Source organism: Piliocolobus tephrosceles, chromosome 9, assembly GCF_002776525.5.
Source record: "Piliocolobus tephrosceles isolate RC106 chromosome 9, ASM277652v3, whole genome shotgun sequence".
Classification (NCBI taxonomy): Eukaryota; Metazoa; Chordata; class Mammalia; order Primates; family Cercopithecidae; genus Piliocolobus; species Piliocolobus tephrosceles.
In genome coordinates this window covers 70,510,821-70,531,106 of record NC_045442.1, presented here as the reverse complement: position 1 = coordinate 70,531,106, position 20,286 = coordinate 70,510,821, and the positions used below count along the sequence as shown (strand labels likewise).

The 20,286-nt window shown below is 38.0% G+C and overlaps 2 protein-coding genes across 4 annotated transcripts in view; both read right to left on the bottom strand.

The window, feature by feature from the left end:
* Positions 1–20,286, bottom strand: part of ADK (adenosine kinase) — a 591,886-nt gene that overhangs the window by 520,485 nt on the left and 51,115 nt on the right. For all 3 annotated transcript variants that reach the window (XM_023204899.2, XM_031936187.1, XM_023204900.1), the window contains exon 3: positions 9,202–9,255. In XM_023204899.2, coding sequence (XP_023060667.1) covers positions 9,202–9,255 — 54 coding nt within the window. The remainder of the gene's footprint in view (positions 1–9,201; positions 9,256–20,286) is intronic.
* LOC111537834 (short transmembrane mitochondrial protein 1) lies at positions 4,109–4,634 on the bottom strand. Its single transcript, XM_023204901.3, has one exon. The coding sequence runs from the start codon at positions 4,533–4,535 to the stop codon at positions 4,392–4,394; it is 144 nt and encodes a 47-aa protein (XP_023060669.1). The 5' UTR covers positions 4,536–4,634; the 3' UTR covers positions 4,109–4,391.

Below are 20,286 nucleotides of genomic sequence, written 5' to 3'. Positions count from 1 at the left end.
CACTGCACTCCAGTCCGGGCGACAGAGCGAGACTCCGCCTCAAAAAAAAAAAAAAAAATGGGACTCAGGAGACTTGGTTTCTGGTCTAGTACTGTCCTTAAGTAGCAATGTAAACTATAGCAAGTCATTTTATCAATGTTACTCTCACCTTATTCATGATAAAATATGGATATTGGTTCAAGGGTCCATTTCTAGACTCAAAATACTATAATTTTAAAGATACAAAAAAAAAAAGTGGGCCCTGAGAATAGGATCATAAAAATGTTTATGATATTTTTAAAACTGTACCTTATTTATGAACACTAAAAAAAATTAAGCATTTAACCTTACATTTAACCTTGCTGTCGGTCCTAAATTCTTTATTTCAATTTTGACTTTTTGCTTCACAAGATTATTTTTTCTATTAGCTTTACAGACATCCAGTTCTTAGATCATTCTTACCAAAAAAGATTCTTTTAACAGGGTCTCATTCTGTCACCCAGGCTGGAGCACAGTGGCACAGATCATAGCTCACTGCAGCATGAACCTCCTGGTCTCAAGCAATCCTCCCACCTCAGCCTCCCAAGTAGCTGGGACTACAGGCACACACCACCACATCCGGCTACTTTTTTTTAAACTTTTTGTAGGGACAAGAGTCTCACTATATTGTCCACGCTGGTCTCCAACTTAGGCTCAAGCAATCCTCCTGCCTCAGTCTCCCAAAGTGCTGCGATTATAGGCACAAGCCCAGTCTATGATCTTGATGATTTCAAAGAACTGTTAAGGCACAGCATTAATAATTAATTTAAGAGCATACTAGGCCAGGTGCGGTGGCTCACACCTGTAATTCCAGGCCCAGGCGGGCGGATCACGAGGTCAGGAGATCGAGACCATCCTGGCAACACAGCGAAACCCCGTCTCTACTAAAAATACAAAAAAATTAGCCTGGCATAGTGGTGGGCGCCTGTAGTCCCAGCTACTGTGGAGGCTGAGGCAGGAGAATGGCGTGAACCCGGGAGGCGGAGCTTGCAGTGAGCCGAGATCACACCACTGCACTCCAGCCTGGGCGACAGAGCAAGGCTCCGTCTCACACACACACAAAAAGCATACCAGATGTTATTGTCTCTAACTTCCCTGACATATCCCTAAACATTCCATTTAAATACTTACAACTCTCCTGCTGGTTTGGAAATTGACTCTATTCTCTAAGAAATTACGTTTTTACACTGCACCAAAGATCACAGCCTTAGCACGTCCTAATACCCTTGAAGGTTCATGCCTATTGCATAATTTATGTATTTTCTTCCATCTCATCATAATCCTAAATTACCAAACATTTAAATACCACAATATAATTAACTTTTATAAGACAAAATTTAAAAATTTAAGGGGTTATTCTGACAAAATATTTTTTTTTTTTTCTTTTCGAGACGGACCCTCTGCTCTCTCACCCAGGCTGGAGTGCGGTGGCGCCATCTCGGCTCACTATAAGCGCCACCTCCCGGGTTCACGCCATTCTCCTGACTCAGCCTCCCAAGTAGCTGGGACTACAGGTGCTCGCCACAACTCCCAGTTAATTTTTTGTATTTTTAGTACAGACGGGGTTTCACCGTGGAAGCCAGGATGGTCTTGATCTCCTGACCTCGTGATCCACCCGCCTCAGCCTCCCAAAGTGCTGGGATTACAGGTGGGAGCCACCACGCCCGGCCTCTGACAAAATAATTTAATATTTGACATTAAAAAATCATAAATCGAACTCATTCACTATCAGAAGGGAAAATGCACTTCATATTTAGAACAGTATACACTGCTTACAAAAGTTCACTGTTTACCTTGGTAGCTAAAACTATACTACAAGCCTACAGTAACCAAAACAGCATGGTACTGGTACCAAAACAGATATATAGAACGATGGAACAGAACAGAGCCCTCAGAAATAATACCACACGGCCGGGCGCGGTGGCTCAAGCCTGTAATCCCAGCACTTTGGGAGGCCGAGATGGGTGGATCACGAGGTCAGGAGATCGAGACCATCCTGGCTAACAGTGAAACCCCGTCTCTACTAAAAAATACGAAAAAACGAGCCGGGCAAGGTGGCGGGCGCCTGTAGTCCCAGCTACTCGGGAGGCTGAGGCAGGAGAATGGCGTAAACCCGGGAGGCGGAGCTTGCAGTGAGCTGAGATCCGGCCACTGCACTCCAGCCCGGGTGACAGAGCGAGACTCCGTCTCAAAAAAAAAATAAAATAAAATAAAAAAGAAATAATGCCACACATCTACAACCATCTGATCTTTGACAAACCTGACAAAAGCAAGAAATGGGGAAAGTATTCCCTATTTAATAAATGGTGCTGGGAAAACTGGCTAGCCATATGTAGAAAGCTGAAACTGGATCCCTTCCTTACACCTTATACAAAAATTAATTCAAGTTGGATTAGATACTTAAATGTTAGACCTAAAACCATAAAAACCCTAGAAGAAAACCTAGGCAATACCATTCAGGACATAGGCATGGTCAAGAACTTCATGTCTAAAACACCAAAAGCAATGACAACAAAAGCCAAAATTGACAAATGGGATCTAATTAAATTACAGAGCTTCTGCACAGCAAAAGAAACTACCATCAGAGTGAAGAGGCAACCTACAGAATGGGAGAACATTTTTGCAATCTACTCATCTGACAAAGGGCTAATATCCAGAACCTACAAAGAACTCAAACAAATTTACAAGAAAAAAACGACCCCATCAAAAAGTGGGCAAAGGATGTGAACAGACACTTCTCAAAAGAAGACATTTATGCAGCCAACAGACACATGAAAAAATGCTTATCATCACTAGCCAACAGACACATGAAAAAATGCTTATCATCACTAGCCATCAGAGAAATGCAAATCAAAACCACAATGAGATACCATCTCACACCAGTTAGAATGGCAATCATTAAAAAGTCAGGAAACAACAGATGCTGGAGAGGATGTGGAGAAATAGGAACACTTTTACATTATTGGTGGGACTGTAAACTAGTTCAACCACTGTAGAAGACAGTGTGGTGATTCTTCAAGGATCTAGAACTAGAAATACCATTTGGCAAAAACAAGAAATGGGGAAAGGATTCTCTATTTAATAAATGGTGCTGGGGAAACTGGCTAGCCATATGTAGAAAGCTGAAATTGGATCCCTTCCTTACACCTTATACAAAAATTAATTCATTTGTCATTGCTTTTGGTGTTTAGCCATTCCATTATTGGGTATATACCCAAAGGATTATAAATCATGCTGCTATAAAGACACATGCACACGTATGTTTACTGTGGCACTATTCACAATAGCAAAGACTTGGAACCAACCCAAATGTCCATCAATGACAGACTGGATTAAGAAAATGTGGCACATATACACCATGGAATACTATGTAGTCATAAAAAAGGATGAGTTCATGTCCTTTGTAGGGACATGGATGCAGCTGGAAACCATCATTCTCAGCAAACTATCACAAGAACAAAAAACCAAACACCACATGTTCTCATTCATAGGTGGGAATTGAACAATGAGAACACTTGGACACAGGAAGGGGAACATCGCACACTGGGGCCTGTTGGGGGTAGGGGAAGGACGGAGGGATAGCATAAGGAGATATACCTAATGTAAATGACGAGTTAATGGGTGCAGCATACCAACATGGCACATGTTTTCATATGTAACAAACCTGCACGTTGTGCACATGTACCCTAGAACATGAAGTATAATAATAAAAAAAAGTCATAAAAAAAAAGCCAAGTAAACAAATGTGAATCCCTTTTAAAGAGATTTTCCCCATGCCTTATAGCAAACAAACAAACAAAAACTTCAGATACCAGGTTACTCTGTGTTAAGTAGTATGGATACTTCTGAATTTATTTATATTTGCATTTGGAATTCACCCCTAAGTCCAGACAACTTTTTTTTTTAGCTCTAGATATTAATTTTAATTACTTTGCAGCAACATAATTTAGTATCAAATGTTTAAAAAGTACCCATTATAACTGCTAAACTGTGAAGTCACTATTATTTGTATCTGACCAGCTATACAAAACTCATCAATTTTTCTCTTCACAAAAGGTAGTAAAAATCGCAAACAATAAAGAAGACACTATTCATTAAAAGTCATGTTTACTAATCTAGCACCATAATTCCAGTCTTAGAACCTCCCATGCAGTTGGAAAGGGAATATGGGAAGAGGTGAGTATGTTGGAAATGTAGGGTAGTTCTCAAATTGGGGCCCCATTTTGCTTGCTCTAAGCAAAAAACACAGGGTCTAGCAAAGAAGAGAAGTGCTGAGGCTGGAGACGAAAACAAAAGCTTTTGGTTCAGATGGTAAAGGAGGCCCTCAAGAGCAGTAGAATCAGTGTATCCCGAAGGCAGTGCTGGAGGCAGTCTCATGCACTAGGAGGTTTCGTCTTGGCATCCAAGTCCTTTTTAATGTCTTCAAGTTTTTTAGCCAGGTTTGGTATGTCATAGTTCTGAGCCAGATACATTCCAACCACGTTGCCCAATGTAAATCCAAGCAGGAACTGGAGCATGATGTCGGTGGGGAGCGCGAAGAGGGCACCAAGGACTGCTGCAGCTCCGCAGGCCTGTCCGAGCCTCTCCAGACAACTTTTAACCTTCCTTACCGAAATCTTTATGATCAGATCTCAAAATCCAAGGTAATACAAAATTTATATATTCATAAAATAGATATTCATGGAAACAAAATGGTTCTATTTTCGATAACTGCAGATGTGTCCATAGATTTTGAAAAGCCACTATTGGAGAGTAAGATTCCATTTATAATAAAATCAGTATCTTTTCCTTTTTCTTAAACCACTTTATTGAGGTATAATTGACATATAAAAAGCTGCACATGATCTTTTCTTCAATGCCTAACACAATGGAAAGTAGGTGAAAAAACACTTAGTAAAATAGTGATGTTTTCTTAATTTATTTTAAATTATTCCATTTACAAAACTAAAACTGAAAAAAACTAGAAAGCTGATGAGACCAGTTCATTACTGGATCATGTATAGAACAAAATATAAATCCTACAGTTTTAGATAAATCACATCGCAACTTGAATTGCTCAGCTTTCTCTACTTAAAATCATCCCCCAAGGTCTTCAGTATGTAGAATAATGAAAAACAGGAACTTGAGAAAAACCACTTTGCTTAGAAAAACAAGGGTCACTTCTGACCAATATTTCCGTTTTCCCATGCCAATCTTCCTCAGACAGAGAAACAAGTATACTTGTGAAGCATCAGTGACTAAGTGTATATGAAATCTGAATCACAAAATTTAAGGAACTAAAAATGTTTTAATGAAAACATACTTAATATTTATTAATATCAAGATAATTAGAACTATCATTGTACTCTCTTATTGTTATTCTTTTTTTATTTTTTTAAAGGCAAGGTCTCACTCTGTTGTCCAGTCCGGAACTCAGTGGAATGATCATGGTTCACTGCAGCCTTGATCTCCTAGACCCAAGAGATCCTCCTGCCTCAGCTTCCTGAGCAGCTGGGACTACAGACACACACCACCTCATCAGGCTAATTTTCTTTTTCTTTTTTTTTGAGACAGAGTCCCGCTCTGTCACCCAGGCTGGAATGCAGTGGAGCGATCTCAGCTCACTGCAACCTTTGCCTCCCAGATTCAAGCAATTCTCCTGTCTCAGCCTCCCGAGTAGCTGGGATTACAGGCACCCACCACCATGCCTGGCTAATTTTTGTATTTTTAGTAGAGACAGTCTAGTAGACGTTTAGTAGAGATGGTTTAGTAGAGACGGTATTTTAGTAGCGATGTCACCATCTTGACCAGGCTAATCTTGAACTCCTGACCTCAGGTGATCCACCCACCTCAGCCTCCCAAAGTGCTGGAATTACAGGCATAAGCCACCGCGCCTGGCCTTTTTAAAGTTTTTTTGTAGAGATGGGGTCTCACTATGTTTCTCAGGCTGGTCTTGTACTCCTGGCCTCAAGCAATCCTTCCACCTCAGCCTCTCAAAGCGTTGGGATTACACGTGTGAACCACCATGCCAGGCCACTCTTTATTTATTAATACCAAGATCATTAGAGTTATCAGTGCATTCTCTTATTGATACTCTTAGAGAGTTAGGGTTAATTTTCAAAGAGCAGGTCAATGTGATGGTGCCAACACATTTTTTACAAGTTTTATAATGAATCAAGCTTTAACAGACTGAAATTAAGAAGCTGTAATAATGTTTTATGAGAATACAGCATGGAATTACTGATTAGATAATAAAATTTTGTTTTATATCCATATCTCTTATATTTTTTAAAGATTGGTCTTGAACACAAAAAGGATTTTTTTGTTTTTAATATAGCAGGTGAGTTGTTACACACTCCTTAGCAGACTCTGACTTCCATGACCACCATCCTACTAAGATTTTGGCTATTTGAGTTGCAAAGACACAAATGAGATTATTTATAAACAGCTTTCATAATTCATGAAATTCAATAATTCAATAACTGTTGAATTTTTTAAAATTAATACTCTGCTTTTTGGTGCCATATTCAACTGCAAGTTTTCTTTGGTATGTAGGTCAAAAAGTACAAGGCAGACAGCCAGCAGCCAAAAATATCAAGACCATCAACTAATGACAAATCAAACGAGTGGCAATACTTAGCAATAATAGAACAAATAAACAACAGAATGCTAATCTGCAAAAATAAAAAGGAATTAACTGATACATGCGACAACACTGATGAATTTCAAAACCACAGTGGCAGAAGCCTTATACAAAATAGGACATATATATGACTCAGTTTATAAGAAATTTTAGAACAGGTGAAACCAAAAAAAAGAACTTTGAAATATAAAACTCTAGTTAATGCTATATGTGTTGAAATATTTAGAGAGAAGCATATTGATGTCTACAATTTACTTTGAAATGCATCCAAAAAACAGATGAAGTAACGCATGAACAGTAGAATAAGTAGATAAGTGCAGTAATATGTTAAGGATAAAACCTTGGTGGTAAATACATGGGTGAACACATAACATACGTTTAAAACTTTTCGTAATAAAATGTAGCGGCTGGGCACGGTGGCTCAAACCTGTATTAATCCTAGCACTTTGGGAGGCTGAAGTGGGTGGATTGCTTGAGGTCAGGAATTCGAGACCAGCCTAGCCAACATGGCGAAAACCCGTCTCTACTAAAACACAAAAATTAGCTTGGCATGGTGGCGGGTGCCTGTAATTCCAGCTACTCAGGAGGCTGACGCAGGAGAATCGCTTGAACCCAGGAGGCAGAGGTGGCAGTGAGCCAAGATCATGCCACTACACTCCAGCCTGGGCAACAGAGCAAAACTCCATCTCAAAAAAAAAAAAGTAAGAAAAAAGTATCAGTTGGCCAAGTTATAGCCATAGGGATGAATTATATCTTGGACAGTTAAAAAACTTTCAAATGAATTAACACATTAAAATGGGTTACATATTAAATAACATATATTCTTTAAAAGCAGATTTCTGGTATTTTTAATACTGGTCATAGTCTAAGGACTAAAGGAACTTTTAAGGCTCACCAACTACTTAATTCCCAAAGCAAAAGAAGCTCTGTTACCAGACCTACAAATAATAACCAACCAATGCTACAGTAATAATCACCTACCCTCATTGACTATAGTAGGAAATAAACAAACAGCAAAAAATTTCTTGACAATAAATATATTTGAGAACCCACTATGGAGATTATACTCAGATAAGGATAGACCAAATATAAAAATATGGATGAAAGGTTAGCATAATAATAGAATGTGTAAACAGTAAGAATGCATAAGGAAATCCTTTCCCTGAACATTGGTCCTGCCATTTTATAATTAACAATTTATATGTTATCTTAAATAGGAGAGAAGAAAATAATTTGCAAAAGGTTCAAGACAGTTTTTAAAAAGCAGTTTAAAAGTATTTGGGGCCGGGAACGGTGGCTCAAGCCTGTAATACCAGCACTTTGGGAGGCCGAGACGGGCGGATCACGAGGTCAGGAGATCGAGACCATCCTGGCTAACACGGTGAAACCCTGTCTCTACTAAAAAATACAAAAAAACTAGCCAGGCGAGGTGGCAGGCGCCTGTAGTCCCAGCTACTTGGGAGGCTGAGGCAGGAGAATGGTGTAAACCCGAGAGGCGGAGCTTGCAGTGAGCTGAGATCCAGCCACTGCACTCCAGCCTGGGCGACTGAGCGAGATTCCGTCTCAAAAAAAAAAAAAAACAACAACAACAACAACAAAAAAACTATTTGGAAAAAAATTATTACTTAATCTCAAGAAGAAAATAATAGTCTTGAAGTCCTCCACAAAAAAAATTACCATCCCTATATATGAGTACAAGTGAAGGTTACACTAAACTAAACCAAGAGAGACCTGAGTTAGATGTGAAAATAAAATGTCTTCAGCCGGGCATAGTGGCTCACACCTGTAATCCCGGCACTTTGGGAGGCCAAGGCAGGCAGATCACCTGCGGTCAGAAGTTGGAGACCAGCCTAGCCAACATGGGAAAACCCCATCATCTCTACTTAAAATACAAAAATTAGCCAGGTGTGGTGGCAGGCACCTGTAATCCCAGCTACTTGGGAGGCTGAGGCAGGATAATTGCTTGAACCCAGGAATAAGAAGTTGCAATGAGCCAAGATTGCGCCTCCAGCCTGGGCAGCAGAACAAGACTCTGTCTCAAAAAAATAAAAATAAAATAAAATAAATAAAGTGTTTTACATTGTACCAAACAACTGACATTTACTTTTTCATAAACCAGTGACAGAAACAAAATTATATTTCTCCATCATTATCATGAAGGTGGGTGATCCACTGGAATAAGACCCAAAAATTAACAGTGACAATTTATTTTTATTTTTTACTTTTTTCTGGTAGAGCAGTCAGAAAGAAAATAGGAACAATTTAATATTTTATCTGGAAAGAGAAAATGAAATGACATATTTCCCAATAAGACTTTAGTCTAGATGATAGAATACAACACTACATCTTTTAATGTGAATACAAGAGAAATTATGTCCTGTATAAACTTTATATAGTATAAATTATATAGTGTAGGTTATCTTAATTCTGTTAGGATTAAGGTCATAGTGTTAATTACACTTTGTCATTACATAATTTTGAAAATCAGATTATTTACATATACATATATCAACTTCATAGACAGAGTAAACTATTTACAACCAATGGTTTAATGCACTTACAGTTCCTTGTGTTTGTCTTCAGCCAAGATTTGGTCATTTGGTTTCAGAGAATACCTATATAACAGAAACGAAAATTACACTCTTCATACAAACACAGTATCAACATAAGTTAGTTGACCTCTTCAAAACAAGGACTCCAACACTGTTATAGGTCTCTGACTTAATTGATAAAACACCAAGAATGCCCAAGTAGACGGTTTTTTGCTGTTCTATTAGTCATTTCCAGGAACACCACTCCAGGAACTGAAAAGAGATCACCTTAACCATGCTTTGAAGATCTTCAATATTCTTCTGTAGTGAATCATCTGTAATGTCACACTTATTCAGCAGTTCAAAACTGATGCAACAACTACAACGTTAAGTATTTTAGACTTCACAAACAATATGTAAATCATTCATTAACTATATAGTAATCATATACTGTGAACCAGGCTATGTACTAAGCAGCATGACACAGGAGGGAAAGAAAAGCTTTGGAGTTTTGTTTGTTGTTTGTTTTTTTTTTAAGATAGTCTCACTCTCTCACCAAGGCTGGAGTGCAGTCTCATGATCTTGACTCAGTGCAACCTGTTCAAGCAGTTTTCCTGTCTCAGCCTCCCCAGAAGCTGGGATTACAGGCACGCACCACCATGCCCAGCTAATTTTTGTATTTTTAGTAGAGAATGGGTTTCACCATGTTGGCCAGGCTGCTCTGGAACTCCTGACCACAAGTGATCCAACCACCTCAGCCTCCCAAAGTGCTGGGATTACTGGCATGAGCCACCATACCTGGCCTCAAGTTTTGGAGTTTTTGATTGATCATTTAGTAGCTAAGTGATCATAGGCAAGTACTCTATGTCTTTAAGTCTCAGTTTCTCTGGTCATAAAATACAGGTTGCTATAAATATTAGATCAGGGATCTTTCACAGTACCATATATTTGTACTGCTGAAGGTAAACAGACTTTCTGAAGGGTACACAGAAACAGATAAACAACAATGGACAATTCCCAGGTCTTCGATTCCCATTCATACTCAACCTTTTCATAAAATTTAAAATTAATCTGCCTGAAAATGGATCATAAGTCCATTTGAAAGGTCATGTTGATTTTCCTCTCCAGTCTCCTCTTTCACAAGTGCCTTTAAACCCATTGCTATGGTTTGAATATTTGACCCCCCTCAAATCTCATGTTGAAATTTAATCTCCAATGGGGCAATATTGAGAGGTGGGGCCTTTAAGAAGTAATTGGATCATGAGAGCTCTACCTTCATAAATGGATTAATCAATTCATGGATTAATGGGTTATCATGGGAGGGGAGCTGGTGGCTTTAAAAGAAGAGAAGAGACCTGAGCTACCATATTAGCAGGTTCAGGCCCCTTGCCATGTGATACCCTGCACCACCTCAGGAATCTGTAGAGTCCCCATCAGCAAGAAGGTTCTCACCAAGTGCAGCCCTTTGACCTTGGACTTTTCAACCTCCATAACTGTAAGAAATAAATTCCTTTTCTTATAAAATACCCAGTTTCAGGTATTCCAAGTAACAGAAAATGGCCTAAAATTCACTTTTTATGAATATAAAAAGGATGACATACTCCTCACCTATTCTGAATGAAACTATACACTATTGTATTGCCTGAGTATAAAACCCTTCTAAGTGTTAAACAAGGAATGATTCATATTTTGTCTGCAAAACTTTATTTATTTATTTATTTATTTATTTTTTATTTATTTTTTTTTTTTGAGATAGAGTTAGGCTGAAGTACAGTGGTGCGATCTCAGCTCACCGCAACCTCTGCCTGCTGGGTTCAAGCAATTCTCGTGCCTCAGCCCCCAAAGTAGCTGGGACTACAGGCACACACCACCACGCCCAGCTAATTTTTGTACTTTAAGTAGAAATGAAGTTTCACCATGTTGGCCAGGCTGGTCACGAACTCCTCACCTCAAGTGATCATCCCACCTCATCCTCCCAAAGTAGTGGGATTACAGGTGTGAGCCACTGCACCCAGCCTATTTTCATCTGTTTAATAATTTAGCAACATTTTGAAGGAAGAGAAACAACATTTTGAAGGCAGAGAAGGAGAAAAAAAAATTTAATAAATAAAAAATACTTTAGCAACATTTTAATACATTTGTTATTTTACTCTGTGCTAATTACAATTTAATGACTAAGAGATATTTTAAAATTCACATATTTTGGCTGGCTGCAAAGACATATAATAGGGTAATCAATATGCATGAAAGACTAATGCATAAAAATATACTACCTTCATAATGTATGCATGTTACATGCAAAATATAACTTATGCATAAAATACATCCTATAAGAATAGAATCTGGTATGAAAAGTGTAACAGAAATGCAAATTCAAGACAGAAAGGACTATAAAATTTTTAAACGTCAAAAAAGGAAGCTGTTTATGTATTTTTATAAATGAATAAAAGGGGTATCAAATCCTGATGGTATTTAGAGTCCACTAAAAAGAGTGATTCATCGGTATTATACAAAGTTATTAAAAATCATTAGTTGGGCACAGTGGCTCATGCCTATAATCCCCACTTTGGGAGGCCAAGGCAGGCGGATCACTTGAGGTCAGGAGTTCAAGACCAGCCTGGCCAACATGGCGAAACCCCATCTCTACTAAAAATACAAAAATTAGCCAGGTGCGGTGGCAGGCACCTGTGGTCCCAGCTACTGGGGAGGCTGAGGGAGGAGAATCACTTGAACCTGGGAGACAGAGGTTGCAGTGAGCTGAGATTGTGCCACTGCACTCCAGCCTAGGCGACACAGCCTACTTTCAACTTAGTAGAAAGCTATAACTCAGCTTCCCACCATGTCTTTCATAGAATGATGCAAAGCACAGCCTATATTTTGGATGAGTTTTGTTTCCTAATGGCATAGACAGGTATCATTTTATAATCAATTCTTAGCATGAACACAGTTCCTAAAAATCAGAGACAGCAAAATGGTACAGTGATAGTCCTCAACATTTTTTCTGCCCTAAACTACCGTAGAAAACTGACACACACTCCAAAGAACAGAAGACGGGGAAGCAAGAGGGAGCACAGGGGAGGGGCCTCTTTATTCTGCCTCTAGCCCCTACAAAGAGAACCACTGAGTGAAAAAATAACTAGATACAAATCAAAAAACCTGCAGTATCATCCTGATTCTACCATTAACTTGTTTTCTGAAATGGACAAGCCACTTAATTTCTCTAATGAGGATAAAACTGCCTATGTCACAGGGTTGCTATCCAGATCAAATAACATTACACGAAAAGTGTCCAGTGCATTATTTAACAATTATAATAAATACTCATCCCTGCCCCCTCTTCTTGGAATCTTGCACCCCTGTAAAATGAATAATTCAATTAGCTCAAAAATGCAGGAAAGGGCAATTTTAAATGTTCATAACTTTTATAAAAGCCTTTTATTGAGACTGAAACAAACACTTTTTATTCAAATGTGCTCCTCCTCCAAAGACTAGCATGGCACAGAACTTAGTGCCTTGAAAGGCGCAAGTACAGACTGTGAAGTTCCAAAATAGGACAGTCATAAGAGAGGTGCCCATGCCTAATATTACACAGTTAACAGATGACAATAAAATATTCTATAAATACTTGGAACTAAAATTGCCTTCCAAGAATTAAATCACCAAAATTTCTATAAATCTACAAATATTGCCACATAGTCCAAAGAATCCCAACAGTATCAAGTAAAGTTTTACAGAATTGGCAAAACCAATCAGGTAGACAGTGTGGATATGGCAAGATTTTAAGCAACAGATTTAATTGGCTCTTCCAATAAAAAAAAAAAGTTGATTAAAATATATTAGAAAGGAAGAAAATGGGGGGGGGCAAAACCATTAATCGCTACAACACTATTTAAGACTAAAGCTGGACTGAAATTTAAGAAGCTTATAAAGAAATAGATTAAATCACAGGGTTAGAATAAAAAAGCAAAAAGTTATAAGGTTTAAGAAAATAATATTTTTAAATCTCATTAGCAAAGTAAATGAAGATTAAAACTCAATTAGAGAAAGCTGAAATAATTAAACTAGATTTAAACCTAAATACATAAAATAGAACTATACTCCTTGTATTCTTAATTTTTCCTATGCTTTTTATTTTAAAAAATTTATTGATAATTATTCAAAATGACTAACCACATCTTTTTATTAGAGGACATTTTTTAATTTGGTACTTGGAAGATACTACTATCACTGCTTAGCTCTTGGGTCACATCAACAAAACGGGCCCATGTTATATCAACCTCCCATTTATTTGCTAATACATTTTATTTCTGGCTTCTCTCTCCATATTTGCACTGTGATTTGCCTGGCAGAGGGCACCACTGACATCCCATTCAAATACAGGGGACCCTTTTAGGCGTTACTTTACTAGATATCTCTGTTGCAGCAGGTATTATTGACTATTCTTATATAAACTCATCATACTTCATCAGACCTTGTCTTAGTTCTGCTTTTTCTTAGTCTCATTCTATACTTATTCTTTATCTATCCATCTATTAAATGTTCTAGCTTCCAGTCCACTTCTCCTTTTACTTTTTACTCTTTTTTTTTTTGGAAATTTTATCTACTGGTTGCTTTAAATACCACCTACATAATAATAAAAATAGTGCTGGTAATAGCTACCATTTATTGAATAATACTTCATCAAACTATGTAAAATTAAATACAATTAAAGAGTCCATGGGAGGCACTGTAGCTCACACATGTAATCCCAGTACTTTGAGAGAATGAGGTGAGAGGAGTCCAGGACCAGCCTGGGCAACACAGTGAGACCCATCTCTAAAAAATAAAATTTTTTAAATTAGCTGGGCATGGTAGGGCACATGCCTGCTGTCCCAGCTACTTAGGAGGCTGAGGTAAGAGAATCGCTAAAGCCCGGAAGGCTACAATAATTAAACTACATTTAAACAGCACCACTCACTGCACTCCAGACTGGACAACACAGCAAGACCCTGTCTCCAAAAACAAAAGGAGTCCAGCCATGACTCTTCTATCCACCAAGAAACATAAAACCAACTGTCTCCTGAATATGCCTACCTGGGTATCACAGTCATCTCAAGCTTGAACAAAACTCAATTCAATCTTTCAACCCTCTCTTCCACATCCTCCTCCTATACTCCCTAACTCAGTTGTAAATACCACCATCATTCAGTCACCAAAACTAAAAATTCAAATGTTATCTCCGACTCCTTTACCCTCTTCATTAAAACAATCAAGTCTTACCTTGATAACACAAAAGTATCATTGTACTCTCTCTCCCAATCATTGTATCATAACTAAAGTGATCAAGTCATCATCTCTCAATAGGTTTATCACTATAGCCTCTTCAAATCTATTGATCCACAACAGACAAAGCAATTCATATAATTCTAAAATGTGAATCCCAACCATGTCATCTGCCTGCTTAAATCAACAAGTGCTCTCCATTGCCAATAACAGAGGCATGAGAGATTTCAAGCTCCTCAGTAGCCAATAATATTAGCTAACATAAGCCAAACATACAAATAATCTCATTCAATCCTCACAAGAACCCTAATATCCTTATTTTACTCACAAAGAAACTGAGCTTCCATAGATAACCATGGTCACACAGCTCCAGAGCACACTCTTAACCTCTATTCTTAATGCCACCGTGAAGAAGTGATTTTCTTTCCACATCTGTCTCCTCAATTAGATTACAAGCTGTTTAAAGGCAAAACAGTTATTTAACATTGTATTCTCAGTATTTGGCAAAACAGTAACCATAAGACACGTGCTCCAAAAAGTGTGTGTTGAACTGTGAAATGAACTGTTAAAAAAGAATCCATGTTTACGTATCCTTAGAAGTACCATTTCCTTCAATATTCAAAGTTAGGTTTGAACAGCAAAGAACACAAAGAACAGCATCTTATATCTAGGCAAAATGAAGGAAAGTAGTCTGTGTTCATTTAGTGTCCATAATTTAGGTTGTTTTTTGAGGAAGCCCCAGAGCAACTCAGGACCAATCACTCAATATGTGATATGACATAAAGATTCAAATAGCAGTTTATTTCAAATTCTAAGAATTTAGAATTTTGAAAGAGATAAGCAGAATAAGCAAAGACTATCTGTTAACGTAGGTCACAAGGTAGTCAAATAAGAAAATATTCAAACTTAAGCATTTCCAAACACCACCAATAATCTAGAATATGTTATAGAAAAATATATCATATACACAATAGATACAAGTTTTTTTGAAGATATCTTTTAAAAAATATAAACATATCAAAAGAAATGTAAAATTGTACAATAAACCTAAGCTGTACTGGTTAAATGCTAATTAATATCTATTAAAATTTAATTAACATGAAATAAAATGTTGAAATTCATCAGTTGCACTAGCCACACTTCAAGTGATCAAAGCCAAATGTGACTAGTGGTTACCATGTTGGATAGCACAGATGCACATTTCCATAATCATGGAACATTCTAGTGTACAGCACACACTACTGCAAAGATACTGACCCCAGATTTCATTTCTACTTTATTGACTTCTATATGGTCTGAATATTTTTCTAAAAAGCATTTACTTTTATAATTTTTGAATCTAACAAGATTTAGCAAATGATCACCGCCACAAGATGTATAAGTTTTTAAAAAACCAGCCTAACCATTTTGTAACCCATATTACATTATTTAAATTTTACGTGTTATTAAAAGATATAGAAGAATACCTAAAATAAAGAAATATTTGTAGGGATAAGAAAATTTGTTGGTAAAGATCTCTTTTTTCCAAATTAATCTATAAATACAATACTGAACAAAATCCCAGACAGAATATTTAGGTCAATTAAAGGCCTAAATATACAAAAAATAATGTTGAAAGTTGTAGAAAAAAATATGGCAATAGCTTTATAAATAATTAACTAAAAGGAAGGGCACGGTAGCTCACACCTGTAATCCCAGCACTTTGGGAGGCCAAGGTGGGTGGATCACTTGAGGTCAGGAGTTCAAGACCAGCCTGGCTAACATGGTGAAACCCCATCTGTATTAAAAATACAAAAATTAGCCAGGCACGGTGGCACATGCCTGTAATCTCAGCTACTCAGGAGACTGATCCATGAGAATAGCTTAAACCCGAGAAGCGGAGGTTGCGGTGAGCTGAAATCATGCCACTGCACTCCAGCCTGAGTGACAGTGAAACTTTGTCTGAAAAAAAAAAAATTAACTATAAAAGTGTCAGAGCAGTCTACAATTCATTTTAAAGCAAAACAATTAAATGTCTAACTTTAAACCTAGCACATGCAGTCTCACTTGACACTCCAAATAATTTTTTCACTTTCAAAGCTATAATACACCCATTTGTAGAAGTAATACATTTTTATTTATAGAAATAATTCAGTTGTAAATTATTGGCACTGAATAATCAGCACTAAAATTTATGGCCAATTACTTTGAGCATTTTCCTTTTTTTAAATTTTTAGAGACAAGGTCTCACACTATATTGCCCAGGATAGAGTACAGTGGCTATTCACAGGCACAATCATGGTGCACTACAGTTCGAGCCTCCCAAGTAGCTGGCATTACAGGCAAGCACTACCACAGCCAGCTACTTCGGGCATTTTAGGTGTGAACATTAAGTAACATCTTTCATGCATACTTAGATTAATAAAAACTCACATAAGGTTTGTATGTTTATTTTATTAAAGGTTTAGATCTGTGAGAAAAACACGTTTCCTCAAGTATTCTAGCTTCCCGTCATAAAACTGAGTATTTTCTTTTTTGTTTGTTTGTTTTGTTTTTTTTTTTTTTGAGATGGAGTCTCACTCTCTCACCCAGGCTGGAGGGCAGTGGTGCAATCTCGGTTCATTCATTGCAACCTCTGCTCCTGGGTTCAAGCGATTCTCCTGCCTCAGCCTCCTGAGTAGCTGGGACTGCTGACGTGCACTACCATGCCCAGCTAATTTTTTATTTTTAATAGAGACAGGGTTTCACCATGTTAGCCAGGCTGGTCTCTAACTCCTGACTTCAGGTGATCCGTTCACCTCGGCCTCCCAAAGTGCTGGGATTACAGGTGTGAGCCACTGCACCCAGCCAAAACTGAGTATTTTCATTTTTATTGATGATTTTCTTTTCTCAATTACCATTTCATTACTTCTCTCATTCCTCTTACTTTCATGATATTTATCTAGTGCCAGGAAAAGCCAAGGCAAACCTACCTTACATATTCCTTCCCTGCCTTTTTCATCCCTATTAATACATACCTCCATAATTACAGACCAGGGATCATCTAGAGGTATTCATATGTTCCACATTTCCTATCCCCTCATGTCCACTGTGTCCCTACAGTTTACTAGAAAATATTCTTTTCAATAATGTACTTTCTGCCACAGGTGCTCCCAATAATTTTCAATTCTTTTTTTGGTGGGAGGGACAGGAGTTTGAGGCTGCAGTGAGTAGGCTATGATTGTGCTACTGCACTCCAGTCTGGGAAACAGAAACCTTGTCTCTAAAAAAAAAAGAAAATCAGAATCAGAAAAATATTTTATCAAATGAATTTTGACCATTAGAACTCACTTTCATAGTGTAAGATACTAATCAGTATATATCTCATTCATTTGGTATGTATCTTAGTCCCCTTGCACTGCTATAACAAAAATACCAGACCAGGCTATTTATTTATTTATTTGTTTATTTATTTATTTATTTATTTATTTTCTTATGTTTTGTTGTTGTTGTTTTATTTTTCTTATTTTGTTTGGGGTAATTTGTAAACAATAGAAATTTATTTCTCACATTCATGGAGGCTGGGAAACCCAAGGTTAAGGCATTGGCAAGACTGGTGTCTGGTGAGGCTTTTCTCTGCTTCCAAGATGGCACCTTGTTGCTGCATCCTCCAGAGGGGAGGAACACTGTGTCCTCACATGGCAGAAGGAATGTAAAGGCAGGAGAGCTCTCCCTTCGACCTTGAGTCCTTTCACAAGTATGTTAATCCCATTCATAAGAGCAGAGCCTTCATAACTTGGTCAACCCCCAAGAGTCACACTTCTTATACTGCGGCACTGGGGATAAGTTTCAACATGAATTTTGGAGAGGATACCATCATTCACACCATACCAATGTACTACTTATCTAGGTTGGGTGCGGTGGCTCATGCCTGTAATCCCAGCACTTTGGGAGGCTGAGGTGGGCAGATCACCAGAGGTCAGGAGTTCGAGAGCAGCCTGCCCAACATGGTAAAACCCTGTCTCTACTAAAAATGCAAAACTCAGCCGGGCATGGTGGCACATACCTATAGTACCAGCTACTCAGGAAGCTGAGGCACAGGAGGCAGAGGTTGTAGTGAGCTGAGATTGTGCCACTGCACTGCAGCCTGGGTGATAGAGCAAGACTCCATCTCAAAAATAAAAAATTGAAAAAAAACAAATATATATATACACACACACACACATAGTACTTATCTAATGGTGGCTCAAAATGTAGGCTAAACACAATCGGTTTATATTATAAGGTAAATTTTTAAATATATTTGGAAGAAATGGCCAGGAGTAACAATAGAGAAGACTCTTTTATTGTTAGGGTCCAAATACTTGTTTTCTATCTTCAGGTACTTATTTGAAAATCAAGGGTAAAGATTAAAACCTTCCAAATATAAAATAAAACTTCAGCTAGCCACTTAGGATCAGCTGCTAGTAAAACATGTAAAACAAAGAGGTTACTCGAGCTCCCAGTAGTGTCATTGATGGCAGCAGCAGGCTGTCTAGAGCAGCTGCTGCAAAGACACTGGCTGCAGTAGGGGAGGTGCAGCCAGGGCTGCACGTTCCACAGAGCCCAAGGAAGTTGGGAACAGGTGGGAGCCACACCCACTTCAAAGTTGGCAGGGCTGGAGCCCCACCCTCCTGAGTGCCCCTGCAGCCACCCAGCCATGGCTGTGGACCCAGGTATCCCTGTGCTCTCTGGGGCCCGGGAAGTCCCCCTTTCCCCTGCAGGTTCAGAAGTGCCTGTCCCCATGCCTGGCCTCTTCTCAATCCCAGCACCTGCTCCGAGGTGATAATGTTAATGTGGGTAAGTCATTTTCAACTTTCACTATGAATTTGTATTCAAAGTTGGGAAAACAATTATAGACAGATGACAGAATGAAAACGTCAACCTTAAAAACACAGTTAATAGAAGTAAGGAGATAGAAAGATGGAAGAAGTAGCAGAGGAAAGAATAGCGGCACCAGTAATCTCATTCTCCATAATGAGAAGTCAGTGGATTCCATTGAAATTTGGGTTTATTTGTTTTGTTTTGGCTTGGTGTGTGTGTATATACATATAAATATATATGTTTTTTTTTTTTTTTTTGAGACAGAGTCTTACTCTGTCACCCAGGCTGGAGTGCAATGGTGCAATTTCAGCTCACTGCAACCTCTGCCTCCCAGGTTCAAGCAATTCTCCTGCCTCAGCCACCCGAGTAGCTGGGACTATGGGCACATGCCAACACACCTGGCTAATTTTTGCTATTTTTAGTAGACACAGAGTTTCGCCCTGTTGGCAAGGCTTGAACTTCTGACCTCAAGTGATCCACCTGCCTCAGCCTCCAAAAGTGCTGGAATTACGTGTAAGCCACCACGCCCAGCCTGAAATTTGACAGAACAAGAAATTTTAAGAAATGTAAGCACAGTATATTATTTAAAAGTACAAGGAACCAAAAGAACTAAAATGATTAACGTAACTGTATACAGTAGTATTTCCTGACTGGGAAAGTGTGTTTTAAAGTTTGTATCTTAATGTCTTAGGATAAAACACATCTCCCAGTTTATCCTGGGCCCCCAACACATTTCCTATTATATTACCATAAGTCAAATTGACACATTTATAAATTCTTGCTTTACCCTTTGACATTTGAGTTTATTCAAACATAGGGGTAATTCCCAGGATATAAAAAAAGTTTCAAAAAAATTATTGTCCCCCATAATTACTTATATTTCTATATACTATCAATGAACAATAAGAAAAGGAAAGAAAACAATCCCAATTTACAATAGCATCAAAAATAATAAAATTAAATTTAACCAAAGAAGTGTAAGACTTACTCACTGAAAACCTACTAAACACTGTTAAAATTATTTTAAAAAGA

Bases quoted from the DNA above. Each gene is read 5' to 3' on its own strand.
- LOC111537834 (XM_023204901.3), bottom strand. From the start codon at position 4,535: ATGCTCCAGTTCCTGCTTGGATTTACATTGGGCAACGTGGTTGGAATG.